At 40.6% G+C, this 15,664-nt stretch overlaps 1 protein-coding gene across 1 annotated transcript; it reads left to right on the top strand.

Annotated features, from left to right (window-relative positions):
- Positions 1 to 5,000: 5,000 nt before the first annotated feature.
- LOC129596389 (uncharacterized) lies at positions 5,001 to 8,347 on the top strand. Its single transcript, XM_055493659.1, has 5 exons — positions 5,001 to 5,324; positions 5,492 to 5,873; positions 6,339 to 7,342; positions 7,565 to 7,720; positions 7,955 to 8,347. Exons 2-5 carry the CDS (start codon positions 5,501 to 5,503, stop codon positions 8,015 to 8,017), a joined length of 1,596 nt encoding a protein of 531 aa, XP_055349634.1. The 5' UTR covers positions 5,001 to 5,324; positions 5,492 to 5,500; the 3' UTR covers positions 8,018 to 8,347.
- The last annotated feature ends 7,317 nt before the right edge of the window (positions 8,348 to 15,664 follow it).

The following is a 15,664-nucleotide window of genomic DNA, read 5'->3' as shown; positions in this document are numbered from 1 at the left end:
AGCAACGTAAGCTTCGTGAAAAGATTTTTAACAAATTAGAAATGATGACACCGTCGTAGAAATAAGCCGCAGTATTCACATCACTTCTCACCAGGAGCCTGGCAGAATCACGGTTCCTACTGAGCAAAGTAACAGCGAAAGCTTGGGGAGAAACCATGCTCATGTGCCGTTACAATACACAAACTGCTCAAATGTACAAAACTTTATAATGGTATCATCGTATTGCGCAAGATGAAGCATCACAGTCTATCAGAGTTAAATAACGGACACAGTTGTACGGATCATAAAACCAAATTCTCCGGGGATCCTTTGTTAATAGGAAAAGTACAGCGGCGCTGGTTGTAGACGGTGTAGTAGTCATATGTGTAAAGTCCATCCTTTTTCATCCCGGTTGGCAGCGGACAATTGTTCAAGGTAGCCGAATTATTTAAACAACCGCTGACGTATAAAACCATTTTCTTTTCCTGTCCTGTAAAATTAATTAAGCAAACACGCGATGCAGCCTCCAGAAAAAGTTTGATATAAATGCAGCGAAATAAAGCTGGTAAAGCAGAAATCAGTAATCGAAAGCGCACCCGCTCGAATGATACGTTCATACCGGTTATTTAGACGTAAAACAGATCTGGTTGTCACTAAATCTTGCACCGTTATAAGTAGTATTAAGTACCGGTAAAACAGTCAACACGGACGGTTTTGTTGCCTAAAGGCTTATGAATGAAAGCTATAACACCATAAATTTTATCATATCCGTGTAAATGTCATAAAATTTATTAATTTTGTCAATGGATTAAACCGTATTTACGGCATGATTACCTAAGAACATATAAACTTTAGTAAGAACTGCTGTTGTAAAGTGTCACACCGTTCATTAATCCGAGATCACTTGTGTACTGGTTATGCAAGACAGCAAAATCCCAAACGAAAAACCAGTTTTGCTAAGCAAAATGGGAAAGAAATTCAGTTGCCGAAAGGACAGTTTGTAACCATTTGATTAAAATTAAATAATCCCGTTTGTGTATGCGAAAAAAAATATTGTCCCCTAATTTAGAACGAATATTACTGGTGTGTACTTATTTTCGCTTCTGACTCTAAATTAATTTAATTTTAGCGATTTTAATGGTAGTTTACATTTTAATTTATTTTTCTGATTAATGATTATTAATTATTCATTATTACTCCAAGTTTGTTGACGGACTGAGGGCATCAAAGGACATTTGCTCCACGACCAGTTTTGTTTAGCAACTGCTTTTGCAAGAAAAACAGTTGCACCCCATCCATCGTCGACTAATGCACAATTCTGATGTTTCTCTGTAAAAAAATGCATGTGTTTTTATATTAATAATGACAACTCTTCTCAGTTTTCGGCTTTAATTACCTTTGTTTATTGAATGAAGGTACCCACAACTGTTGTCTGTTGTTATTTTTCGCAGTTCTTGCTTTGTTATTTGAAATCAGGAAAACCGAAAGCAACTGCAAACACTAATATTACATGTGTTATAGCGGCACGACACGCACGACACGTTCGGATAGTACTTAATAACAAAAACAAACATGCTTACTCATTGCACACACCTTTATTGTTGTGCATCATCGGTTTATTTGCCGACAAAGGATTTTCTGCCGGGTGAACCGTGGCGGATCTGCGATGATCTCATGGTGCCGCCGGGTTGCCTTCGCTTTTCACGCGCATAAACCGCAGACCAAAGCGTGTTTGACGGCCGCGGTTTCCACGTCAGAAGGTATTGCACCAGGACCGGTATACTTGTTAATAATTTTTTATTGTGTATTACTGTGTATACAGACAGTGTAAGTGAACAACCTGCACTTTCATCACAATTTGGCAGATTTTGCGCAATTTCCCTGCGGCCAGTGTTTGTGTTCCTGCCGTGTAATGCTGTCGTGGTACGGTTTAGGTTTATAAAGAAATTCCGCGTGAAATGTCTCTTCACTCTTGTCAATGAGCTTTTCCGGCAACTGAGCAAATTAACCACAGAATTTCATCATTCGAGCCACTTTGTGTTCTGCACCTATTACGCGGTATAATTATTTCTTTGCAATGGCGATTATCCAGACTGGCATTTTGGCTAACAGCCCAAGCGTCGGCAGTGCGGCAATCGTATGCCGGAAGGATGGAATCTACACTTCCGACTATTACACTGTCTACAATTCCCGCAAGGATGGAATTTACACCTCCGATTATTACACCGTTTACAACTCCCGCAAGGATGGTATCTACACATCGGATTACTACACGGTGTATAACTCCTAAGCTTTTAAATCTTTTTCGACGGGATTGCGTGAATTATTCGCCAGTATTAATTACCGATAATGGATCAAATTGATGTGATAGCAGCATATGTTAGCTATTTTTACATTGCTAGTGATGAGAATTTTTTGTAATTTATTTATTGAACGTCTCACGTGCGGGTTGATTTTGATTACTTCTACAGTATTGTAGTTTCCGCTGGAAACAGTTACGAAGCATTAAAACATTTGCAAAAGCAAAGAATGGTCTTCAATTTTGTGTGTGTTGTGACGAAGTCCAGATAAGAACATAACTATTTACTCAAGCCCGGTTATTTACATATTAATTGGGAACACATGCATTTTCTAATAAAGGCTTCGTGGCATTAGATCTCCATTAACACAGTTACAATTGTCTATTAATTGTATACTCAGTACGTAAAGTTATATTTCCAGTGAAGCCGGCAACGGTGCCGCTTAGGTTTTATGCCCTACAGCAGCAGACGATGTATTGTACTGTATGTACTGTGCTGTACCCAATATTGTACCATTCTCTAACTGCCGTTTTTTTGTTTAACGGCATCGTTACGGCACGCAAACAATGAACTGCAAACCGGTAGTGACTTACAAAATTATCAGTGAATAACTACAGCTGTAGTACACCAATAAGGACAATATAAACAATCGTGCAGAAGCAATTTTGCGATCTAAATTCATGCTGTGACGTCCCCTTGTTAGCCACCAATAATACTAACGATAAGACAAAAAGTATCACACTAGCGTAAGCAAGATATACATGTACCGTATGTTGCTTATTTATTAATTGAAGCTTTCATGAGCTACCTTTCGTTAGCCTGTAAAGTAAAAATACAAGCAACTTATTAGATATTATCCTGTAAGTAACGAATCATTCTCTCATGGATAAGCTGAAGGACGATACTGCAGGATAAATGAAAGGAATTTAAATTCACGACGGGCATTACGGGTCACGCAGATATCACAGACATTTTACGCAATAGTATTTCGCAGACAGTACTACGTAAAAATGCCCGTGTTTCACGCGTCTGTCGTAACTCGTAAACAGCAGTCGTACTTTTGACGCAATCTACTATTGGCTGTATCCTCTTACACCACCGCCTCTCTGGTAGAATCCGTTGCACGTCAGTATTTGGCTTTTCTTTATTGTCACCTTGAAGCGAACAACGTCATAATGTTGGTAAGTTCACGCGTACACAGTCATCGATCAAGCTCAGCTGTGCTTCTGTTCTTAATTAACCACCACCACAACACCGGAAGTCCGGGTACACACCGCAATACCGCATCACTCATCCGGCCCTGCAGTCCAATTTTTCACCAACAAAACTACATAATAGGTCGTAAAATTTTATGAGTGGTCGCTTGAGTAGCCTGAAGCATTCCGCATGTTGCAATCGTTCAAAGCAGTTACAAACAGTTTTTAGATGACTGAACGTGAATTCAAATATGTCAGTCATTGTTGATTCACTATTTTACTGTTGAATCAGCGATGCCGTTTGTGTATAAGCGAGTAACGGAACTGCATAGGTGCTACCATAATAGTAATTAGCGGACTGTTTTGTTTTGCTCGGGCGAGAAATGTCACCCTAAGGGCAAACCATTTTGTGAGAAAAATATATTCTTACATATAAGACGTCTTCTTTTATCTCAGACCATCAATGAATTGTAACTTTCTCAAATACAAATTTCTTCTCCGTTGAACAAAGCCTGCAACTCCAAAGTTCACTTTTAGATTCCACTATTTTTTCACTAATTTCCGTTGTTTTTTAGCCAAACCTGGACAAGAAAATGGTCCAAACCGACGTCGACACAAATATTCCTGCTCCGCCATTGCAGTATATCTCTCTGGATGGCGTTTTCGTTAATCCTCCTCTTTTCGGAAACGCACGAGATGGCCTCTATACTCAGGATTACTATACTGTGTACAATTATTGAATCTGTACTTACTCGAGTAGTACTGTGCTAGTACAATACAATGTACATCCTTGTACACGTGAAGACTTCAAAAATTATGCTGCATATCGCTGCCGTAGCTTGATTTCTGTGGGCGACGCCAACTTGTTTTCCACACGCCGATAACCACCTACTTACTACATAAGTATACAAACTACAGTACCGCTAAACGTCTACAGATACGATACGTATTGTTGTAGTATTCCGGCATTTTAACATCGTTGCTTTGATCGTCTGTTATCTTCCTTAACTTAACTGCAATGTATGCTCAAATAAGGATCTTGAGTGCCGTTTGGAATGGCGCCTTCTATTATTATTATTAAATTATTCTACGTAGTTGGGAAAAGTTATCGACTGTTAGAAAACATTATCGATTGTGGTTTTGTACCTCGGAGCGCTTGGACGCTTTATATGTAATATATTAACGGGCAGGCAGCAATATGGTAGTGTATTAGTTAATTCAAATTAACAATAATTTAGGCATAAATATCACATATGTACTGGCAATAGCAAACAATAGCACACGTGCTGACAAAGACGGCAGTGTAAATAATCTGCCGTGCGATATGCTTATCGCGTGAACAACCGATGTACCCGTCGATACTCGATAGTAAGCGTCCTAGCGCATGTGTGACCATGAAATCACTTGGTAGTCAAATAACGCGATGATTTACCGGTCCGACAATGCCATGTAATCCGTGCGAGCCGATACATTTCATTGCAGTGATACGTGTGCGGACTAAAAACAAATAATTTCAAGTGCCATTATGTCAGCGCCTTTGCAGATTGCTGGCCACGATCGTCACTTTTGACACCTATCACACATATTTCGCGTACAACAATTCACATGCCGTAAATTCTGAAATTAAAGTTATACGGTATTCCGCTTTCAGTGCTGAATACACCTTATGTGAATTCGACTAGACAAGAACTGTTCAAACAAAAATGTATGTAAAGCTTTATACCGTTTGCCATTTGATAAGCCTCATTTTTCTGTGGATATCTAGCGCGGCTTAATTTTCGGTGGATTTGTGTGCTACCAAATACTGTTTACTGAGATCTGACTTCCGTTACAAACAAACCATTAACAGGTATTGTAATCCACATTATTGTTTGGCTAACCCATTTGCATTTCCGGATAAATACAATTCAATACATTAAATACACAACCATTGCACGAGGTTGATCCGTACTTGTGTGCATGCTGTGCAGCAAAAGAAATTCCAATATGGTACACTTATCTGTATCGTTTCTTAAGGCACGCAAGATGGATCTCCAGCGCAGCGAACACGATGCTGTTGATCACGATCGCGAAGAATCCATTGTGCTGCAGACCATCCGGTCGCTGCCGTCCAGTACGACGGATTCAGCGGAAATCGAAGTTGTGGATGGGACGGCGCTGGTAGCAACGTCACCCACCACCAGCAATGGTTCGACCGTACGCTTCCAGACATTCCGCTTGTTTCGTGATACACTAGAAGGCGCTGTGGACGGTGTCAAGCAGTTCGTGGAATATCCGTTCGTCAACCGACCGTCCTCCGAGCAACAGGCAAGGGATACGTTGGCGGGGCTGGAGCCGTTTTTCTGGGTACTGCGGATATTGGGATTATGTCCGAGAGTGGGATTATTCGATTCCTCCAGTGAGTGCCTTGGTGGCAGCGGACGTGTATAAAAAATATCAATACGTTTTTACATTACGCTCTTTTTCTCAAAACAATTTTGGTTTTGCTTTTTGTATTTTTATTTGTTTGTTTGCTATTTGTATTTGTATAAGCAGTACAAGTTACACAACATATGTTCAGATCTTATTCCATAAAGTGGTTAGTTATTTTTCTGTTAATACGAGTAGTTCTAAATTTCTTGAGCATTTAAAAATACAATACTTTGTTTTACAAAAACAATATTTTTATTCTTGCGTATTAAAATATTGTATTATTAAATACAAAAATTAAGCTTAATAAATTTATATGATTTAAATTTATTTTTTCTTTTATAAAATTAATTTCATTTATAAAATTTTATTAAATCCGTCAGATGTATGGTTTTCGCAATCGCTCTATGATCTCCATAAAGCGGTGTCAATCATAATCTGCTCTGTTTAATAGATGCGGTAAAAGATAATACAACGAAGACATGGAACATCGCCCTAGTCGTCCACACCGTCATCGTCGGTATCTTCCTGTGGCTGGGCTTCGTCTCCACCTTCGGCTTCTCCTTAGCATGGCCCATCGCCTTTTGCGCCGGCTTCCAGTCCATCATGTACAGCAACGAAACCTACTGCAAAACCGATTTAATGGAAAGGTTCCTGACGTTAAAAGGGATGAACACCCTGATCCAGACCAGCTTTCTCTTTATCGGCGCCGTCAATATGGTCGTCTCGGCAACTGCCACGATTCGCATCCGTCCCATGGTTAAACTGCTGCGCGAGTATTACTCCATCACACCGGCCGCGATTGTCCAATCGCATCGCAAGATGGCCTTTGTCCATGCGACACTGACGGTCGTCACCGCCGCGATTATCGGCATTCCTTTTACGCTGGTGTATGAGGATATGCTGAATGAGATTAAGACAGAGAAATCGTACGAGGGTTATCCGTTCGCCAGTATTGATACACCCCTGGTGAAAATCGAGAACTGGATTGCGTATACGAAACGCAATGCAAGCGACTCCAAAGCGGAGAAGTTTATTCTGAATTCGCTCAAATATGTCTTTCGGGTGGAGAATTTTTTCTCCTTCTTGAGTTGTTTCGCGGTACCGTTCTTCTTCTCCCTAATGTGTGATGTGTTGGGGAAAGAGTGGAAAAGATTTGTAGCGTTTCTCGGAGCGAAGAAACAGCTGACGCCGGATTCGTTGCGGAAAGTGCGCCGATCGCACTGGATGCTGTGTAAACTGTCCGGATTGGTGGACGAGTGTTTCTCTGTGATGACGCTGGTCATTTACATCATGTTTATCGTCATCAATAGCTCCATTATCTATATTGTTTTGAAATTCGGGACAAGGGCGACCGGCCAAGACCGGCATGCATTCCTGCAGGCGCTGTTGATGTTTGTCACGTTGGAGATTATTTTCTTCCTGGTCATTCGGCAAGCTATGCGAGTGCACAGTATTGTAAGCAGTTGGTAAACCGTTAAAAGCTTTCTTAAAATAATTTCCTTGCTAATATTTTATTGTTCTTGGCGCGCTATTCAACGAAGTATAGCTTTTTCCAACCTTACCAATTTAAGCAACTAATAATATAACTTATTTTGTTTTTAAGACCTATCTTTCGTTTTATATTAACTATTACGTTTTACGTAAATTTTCTGTTAATGCCAGTCTTTTATTGTATAGACAAATCAAGTGATCGTCCAGATACGCAACTGGCAGCCGGACATGGATGGAACAGTAGACTCGGAGTACAAACTGCTGATTAATCAAGTTACAACCACGGATGTCAGTTTTACCGCCTGGAATTGCTTCCGAATAGAAGAATCAGCATACATTAACGTACGCACAATAGTTGTACTGATAACAGAGCATTGTACTGTAGATAGCGATAAAATAATTTTCAATTATTGTGCGCTTGTTAAACTCCAGGCAATTAACGTAGCAAGTACAGGTAATGGTGAGGTCAGCCTTTGACATCTTTTTTAAATACAAAGCATTAAAATTTGCATTACAATTTACAACTGTTTTGCAAAATGGATTGCGCTGAGTCAATAACACGGCTTCTTTTTGCAGGCACTGGCCATAATTTTTGGCTATGTTCTCATGATGCTTCAGTATCAACCGCCGGGTCGGTAATATTATCATCTCCAGCGTTCTTTGTGGAATGAAACTAGTTATACACATTTTGTACGGAATACTTAAAGGTTTGCACAGCGATACTGTTGTGTGATGGAATCCTGCCGCCGATCGACATGTCTTTCCTTTTTCATTTTATGGTAGTTTTTCAGAGAAGTATATGGAATCTGATCTTTATCAGCTAAGAATATAATTACAAATTCAGGGTCATTGAAATTTCCTTTCAACCAGTGAAGTTTATCGTTAGCTGCTTTATACTGCAAACCAGTTTCATGAAAAATCAATGGTTAAATGTTTTATGCGAAATGGAGACATGCAGTGGACAATAAATTGCACGGACTTGCGCAGACTTCCGTTATTTACAGTTTTATATGTACATTACTTTACGCAGATTTGCGTTGCCTTCAATGGCCTCTCCAGTTTACAATACAGGCTTACCGTTACTTACTTTGAGTAAGCTATCGTAGTTTACGCTAAATAACTTACATGGACATACAGTACGTCAACTAATACTGAATTATACAGATTCACATAATTTGCGTTGACTTACACAATTTACACTAATGTGCGTGTACTTTCACTGACGTCAGGTTATATATTAAAGACTAAAGTTAGCTAACTCGCGTTAATTACGCAATGGTAATACACACTATATACACCCATCGCAAACGCATTCACATATTTTGCTAACTGGCAACTGCGCTTACGCGAATTTACGTCACTTACAAACCGCAATATACGCACCCTGGTTTTACTGCAAACGTGCAATAAGTATGAAATAGGTATAAGCACATTTCCAGAACATAATCTGGCTATGAGCACACGAAGCAGTGCAGTTGCGCTTGTGGCTTGCCGTTTTTTGATTGTAGTACTGTAGGTTTAGTCTACTTAAAATTTAACAATGCAAAGAAAGAAAATCTGGCTTATGTTTAGTATAATTATTGCCCTCATTGCCGTAATCCTTGCTGTAACACTTGGTTTAGCTTTTGGTCTGCAAATGTATAATACAGCACACGACCGGGATGATAACGTTCTGGAAGACAAGATCAGCCACCTTGCAACATTCCCTAACGGAAGCTACATCAAAGCATTTGAAAGCTATGATCCCGGTCCAGCGGGAGCGGCCCCAAAGAACCTGACAACTGATGAGCTGAAAAATTTTGGCGTTCGTGTAGAAGACTCTTCTTTCGTCGTCGAGACTGGTCGACTGCATTACTTCTACATTTGGCTACCGGCTGCGGATACTGGTCGAAACAAAAAAGACACCCATAATGCAGAGGATGGTTTAGCAATACGTTTCGGGAACACCGCAAATCTGAATGTCGTGCCGGTATCGCTTGCAGATGTTCCCGGATCCGGAGAGCGGAAGATAATCGGCGGAGTCGGTAGTGGCACGCTGTATGAAATACAGGCTCGCATGCCAAAATCACTCTGTCCGGAAGCAGGTGTAAGTTCGTGTACAACGGTTAACTGGACACCTTACAGAATAACAAGAGCTTCGGCATCGGCTGGCTCTCCTAGTAACTCACTCGCGGTTTCCTGTGGGTCACAATGTGATGCAGATCCTGATTCGGCATGTGCCACGTCTTGCAATACGTGTGACGCTGCCAGCACTGTTTCCGGTAAGCTGGAATTCAACAGTAGCAACACACCACAAAAAAAATATATCAGCCATGTACGGCATTATATTGGCACATTCGATTATACTCTGTACTGAAAATTACTTGCATAATTTACGCCGCTTACTTACATAACTTGCGCTGCTTGCTGGCTGTTGTTAGGTGTTACTGTTACCTGCACTGCTCAAATCATTAGTTTTCTATTAATTTCATTTAAGAAATACATAAATAGATTAGTTTTATAAAGCAAGCTTCTTCATACAGAGTTTGTCTGGACAAAATGTCCTCGCAGTTTAGCAACGTGGCGGTCATGTTTGGCCTACTTACCAGATCATTTAAATGTGTCGATTAGAGCATTCCCAATGTAGCGAGGCAAACTGCTTATTGTTGGATATTCGCAAATAAATATTCTGAAATATCAGCATTATGACTCGCGGTGTGCTTGTATTTGTTAACAGGCGCAGATACACCGGTGACCCGCCGGTACAACGTGGGCGCAACTTCCGGGAGTTTTAACTTTTATTATCAAACATTTGCTCTCAAGGACAGGATAACCGTCACACATGATAACAACATGATGTACGACACTGACTGCGTCGGCGCTACCCGAAACATCAGTATTCCATTTCGCGGTCTGTCTTCTGAAGTTCGCGTGGACGTGTAGAACCCAACTGTGCTGGCACAACTGGCACAACATGGAACTTCCAGTTGTCCTGTCCCGATGCGTGTGCGAGCGGAGAAAGGCGTGTCCGCCTGATGAACGGCGGACGAGAAATCACCAACGGAAGCGTTGTGTACATTGACAAAGACGCCAGAATGCCGTCTCTTTCGGCGTACTACTGTAACAATAAGAAACCCATTGACTGGCAACTAAAAATAGATGCCTTTTCGCACACTTCTGGCAAAGTACTATGCAATGAAACTACGCTTTCTAGTCAGTATAACCCTTGGACAAATATACTGTCCAGTTCGAATGTGCGTGGCGGGCGCGCGACGCTTCGATGGACGGATACCCTCGGTGTAACCGGTTTCATAACGTTCTCTATTGCCGGTACCCAGCCCGCAGCTGACGATATCAGGACGCTGATCTTGGCTGCCTCAGGAAATTTGTGGTAAGCAGGCTATTCTCCGTACAACGGCTTCCGCTCAATCAGCTCTGCCAAAGTCTGCTATTCATCATATTTTCGTTCAAATGAAATGATAAACGTTTTATGTTGTAAGTCGCTAAAACCCCGAACTGCACCGCACAAACTATATTGCTGAGCATGAGAGCGGCTTGCGCCAGTTCACCAGTGGACTGCCGTTAATTTCGCCGGATAACGGTGTCGGAATTTTCCAACTTACCAGTCCCGTACCAACCTGTGAACAAGTATGAAACTGGAAAGCCAACGTACAGGAGGGTGTTCAGCGGCTCAAAGAAAATCAACGTGAGTTGAATCAATGGATGCAACGCCAGCGCCGAAATGGGCCGCTATATGCCCATGCCGGCTCGTTGATAATTTGTTTATTATTCCGATGAGTAATCATGTACAGAAGTGCTTTACCGATGACTCCAAATAAAGTACTAATAATAATTATTCTTACACCAGGCTGAACTTATTCGTAGGTCTACGAAGCAAACTGAGGAAACAGAAATGTCGAATGAGCCCAAACACATATATATGTATAAAAATTTCCTAAGGACTTTCGCCAAAATTAATGTTTCGTCTATAAATCTTGCCACATACACTCTGTATACGGTAGTTAAACAGAAGAAACAAGCACATGCATATTACCAACTACAGATGGAACATCAAACGCTCGACGTTCGCGAGCGGCGATTCTGAGAAAAGAAACCACATATAGAAACTGTTGAAAAGCCGCTAATTCCATTCCAAAAAAATGAAATTAATGGAAATTTATCTTATTTTTATTACAATACCACGACGCAACAGTTCTGGGATGTTGGGAACCATTACCCCTAAGAAAGCGAATGGCTTTCATGGACTATGATGGTAACTGCTCCAGAGAACCCAGAGCAGACGTCATTATGAAACACTGTTAACGTGAAACCCCCACAGATACCGTAAAATAATTTACGTATTTGAACCAGTTTTTAAGGTGTTGGCAACGTGCGCCTGAAAACCGTGTAGAAATAGTAAAAATACAAGTACAGTACCCTTCCGTTTCAAACTCGTGATTTGTTTGTAAATTAATAAGGTTAATACTTGTACATGTCACTACATGCTAGGGTAGTTCATATGTGCGCTATTATCGTATGTGTAAGTAAGCGGGAATGATCTTGAAACGAGTGCCATGTGCCCTCGGGCTTCCCGCGCTGCCGCTCACTCTGTCGTGTCCAGGTAATTTACCGGGAACCACCGCAGCCATTGCGTCTGCATCAGTGTTACTCAATTAGTGGGTGCCAACAGAATAGTTGTCAAACAAGCGCTTTCACACGTTGGTGAAATGACTGTACACTTTAATGAAAGGATATTCCCATTGCCGGCTTGACAAGTTCAAACGTAACGTGACAAAAGTCTGACGATCGGTTGCAAGACCCGGGGCAACGATGAGTTGCACGTGCCGCTGCAACCTGCAGTATATAAGTGAGCGTCAAGCCGGTCTGTTCACCACAACTCAATGCAATCAAGCTTCCAAAGTTTTCTTCACTAAAATTGCACTTTTGTATTTGCCGAAAATTTCTTTTTTGCTGTCTGTTTGTGATTCGCACGACGCAATCAAAAATGGCCTGCAACACAAATAACGGAAAGACGGTTTCCGGTGCCGGCTCACCGTCGGTTAATGCCCGAGATGGTTTCTACACTTCGGACTATTACACCATCTACAACAAATGAACGAGGGGCTTCGTCAAAACATACTGATCCGCTCTTGTCCTACGATGTATCAGTATTCCGAAGAATGGTTTACCTGTGATAAATGCACTCCTCCATTTTGTATTGCCTGTTCCTGTAGTTGATCTTTTCTCACGAAGTTTCTGGCGTTCGATCTTAGAGTTTTTACTATGTGTATCTTACAGATCTGTGATTTTTGTTTACTGCTTGTATTTGTTTGTTATGTGAAATATGGTCTGCCAAATTTCCGGCATTGCTCACAATAAAAAAGAAAAAATTTATTAAAATATTTGGGTATTGCTCCTAAATAGTGGAAAATGATGGTGTTTATTTTTCCATCCAGCCAATGTCATGCGCGACGTATGCTAAACTCTTAATTACATAAGCAGCTTGATGAATTGCCACTAAAACTGACATTGAATCATTGGCGATTTGCCAGCAAGAAAAGCCTTTTTTATAATTCTGAACGTATCTAAACATATTATTGTTACGTACGTGTATAAAACAAAAATATTATGAATATATTTCGATAGCCCGGATTTGGACAAAAATACGACAAATAGCTAACAAAGAAACTTACTAGCAATATATGATACCAGTCTTAAAATAAGATTGCAGTAAAATCGGAGTTTAAACCACAGATACGCGAAAGAAATGGACAGAAGCCTTAGAAAATGTTCATCGAACAGGAATTGTGGCATTGACGTTTCGTAGCAGTGTATTCTGCGAATTTTGTACGCGTACTTAGATTAGTCTCATCGTGTCTAGAGCTGACCTTTGTGTAGAGGTCTTGTTACGCTTCTCCTGGAAGTTGATTTTGTGCCCAGGTAAGCTTCATGAGGCGCGACTGCCATAGTATTGCGGCGCTATTACGTTTCGTTCTTTTGATTTCGTTTTTTTGACTGACCAGTAGGTTTTAGTCCCCATCTGTTGCGCCGGTATTTGGCGCGTTCATGATCATGTTGTGAGGTGCTTTCGTATATGCACAAGATACGGTAATTATAACAGTTTATGACTTTACGGTGTGGTGTTTGAAGCTGTGCGACTTCGTACGTCGTAAGTTGAAGTTTCATTCGCCGATAAACCGAAAACTCGTGGCTTTGCCGTAATGGAATTTCATCAAATTTATAGCGAACAACATGACAGAGACTACCATGCATAATACAGCCAAACATTCCGTACTGCACCGTCTGTGCGGGAATTACTAATTAACACTGTGCAAGTGCTCTACCAAGTCTAATATCAATAATTTTTGTAATTTTATTTTTATTGCATCTGAACAGCTCCGACTGGAGCGCAAATCACAGTCAATCAAATTGACGGTATTACATAAATACTGTTCACAAAAATCAAGAACAACCACATAAAAAAGTAATACTGACAGGCTTGTCAAAAGTGAGCAATTTGGTCTCATGCTTGAAAGAGGAACAAAATCAGTCACAAACTATAAAAATCGATCAACAGACTGTATCACAGACGCGGTAAGCGGGATACTGCATTCTAAATCTTATCGGGTTCCAATCCTCTCATGAACTCATTTGTTGTATATCGTGTAATAATCCGAAGTATAAAATCCATCCCTGCAGTTCACAGAAGGCACTGCACCACCGGAAACAGCTCCGTATTCACTCGCATTCGAGGCCATTTTGAATGGAAGTATCGTACTAGACGAGTTGTAAAACAGAACGCCTTTGCAGTTATTATTTTTCGATTCGCTGCATAAAAGTCAAGAATTTCAGGTAAGCACTGAATTGATTGTGTAAATGTTGTGCACAAACTTCCTTTTATACTAAGCGGCAAGCAAGTGCAGCTCGTCAGTCCCCGGGGCTGCAATCGTCAATCTATTCATCTCACTTGTATCGTAATCCACAATGCCGGCACCAGTGTCGTCCTTTTGATGGCATGGCCCAGTCACCCGTGGTTTGCTAGAAGTGTCAAATGTGAGCTTTTGTCTTTTGGCAAGCGGTAAACGTAACCGCGACTGGTGTTCGCGGTATCACTTTAGCACGCAAGATTCACGGTTTAGTGAGTAATGACCATCCCTCGGGGGCTTCTTCTGTCCATCCATGAACGTGGAGCAAACAAGTTGGCAAGCAGCCAAACCGCTGATGCACAATGCACATACAGTTTGTTTATTGCACGGAAAATGCTGCACAGCGTCGACCATCTGTTGTCAGTCATATTAAATTTTTACTGATTTTTGACCGATCATAAAGTAAATTTTAAGTTATTTGTCACTTGTCAGTAAAGTTTTCTTCAGTTTCATCAAATCGAATCATGTAAGTTGTCACTGAAAAATTATTATTACTATGTTACAAAGTCCTGTCAAACCAGTTATATCTATATAATACGTAAGTAATATCACTCATTTGTGGTATGTACAGCACGTTCCGTGTTCAAACAGCCGTGTTTTTGTGCATTCACGAGGTAGTACATTGTCATGCTCTATATCTATATATATATATTAAATTTTTACACCATTTAAGTAGTTTTACTATGAGCTTATTTACTGCGGTAACAAAATTGCAGGTTTTATTTTTTTGAATGGCGAATAATTATCCTCTATTTGAGAAATTAACGCTTCTTTGACTACATGGTTTTGATTGCATCGACAAACGAGGAAGAGCGAGTTTCCATGGCGGTCATTCACCAATACGAATCAAGAGCCAATTAATAAGGTTTTTCGATTTTATTGTATAAATCATTGTCACCACATATGGGTGATCAAATCTTCTCGTAACAAACAATAAAGGGTTCCGAATGCATAAAATCACAGGCTTTTTTGCAATAGTAACATCTTTAAGAAACAACAAAAACTTTGTGGAGCAAAAACAGTTGCAGGAACGTATAGTACAAAACGGAATCGCGTCATGATCACAGGAAAAAGGTTCCACGAAATACTGGCACATTGTAGGACAATCGTAGGGCAGTTGTTTAACGTAACCACTCGTTTATTTGTTGTAGATAGTGTAATAGTCCGAAGTGTAGAATCCATCTCGGGAGTTAACCGACGGTGAGCCAGCATCGGACACCGTCTTTCCATTACTTGTGTTGCAGGCCATTTTTCGTTCCGTCGTGCCAAATAAAAACCGATGGCAGAAAAGAAATCTTCGACCACAAAAAAATTCGGAGTAGTGGCTAAAGTGCAGTTTCAGTTAAGATTCAAGTTCGGTTGCAGTGAAAATTATGAGAGA

This window comes from Paramacrobiotus metropolitanus, unplaced genomic scaffold (assembly GCF_019649055.1).
Source record: "Paramacrobiotus metropolitanus isolate TYO unplaced genomic scaffold, Prichtersi_v1.0 Parri_scaffold0000089, whole genome shotgun sequence".
NCBI classification, from domain to species: Eukaryota; Metazoa; Tardigrada; class Eutardigrada; order Parachela; family Macrobiotidae; genus Paramacrobiotus; species Paramacrobiotus metropolitanus.
The sequence above is the reverse complement of the archived record's forward strand: the minus strand, read 5'-3'. Positions and strand labels throughout refer to the sequence as shown.

Bases quoted from the DNA above. Each gene is read 5' to 3' on its own strand.
- LOC129596389 (XM_055493659.1), top strand. From the start codon at position 5,501: ATGGATCTCCAGCGCAGCGAACACGATGCTGTTGATCACGATCGCGAA. The intron at 5,874-6,338 runs GTGAGTGCCTTG...TCTGTTTAATAG, and splicing joins GGGATTATTCGATTCCTCCA to ATGCGGTAAAAGATAATACA. The intron at 7,721-7,954 runs GTACGCACAATA...TTCTTTTTGCAG, and splicing joins AAGAATCAGCATACATTAAC to GCACTGGCCATAATTTTTGG.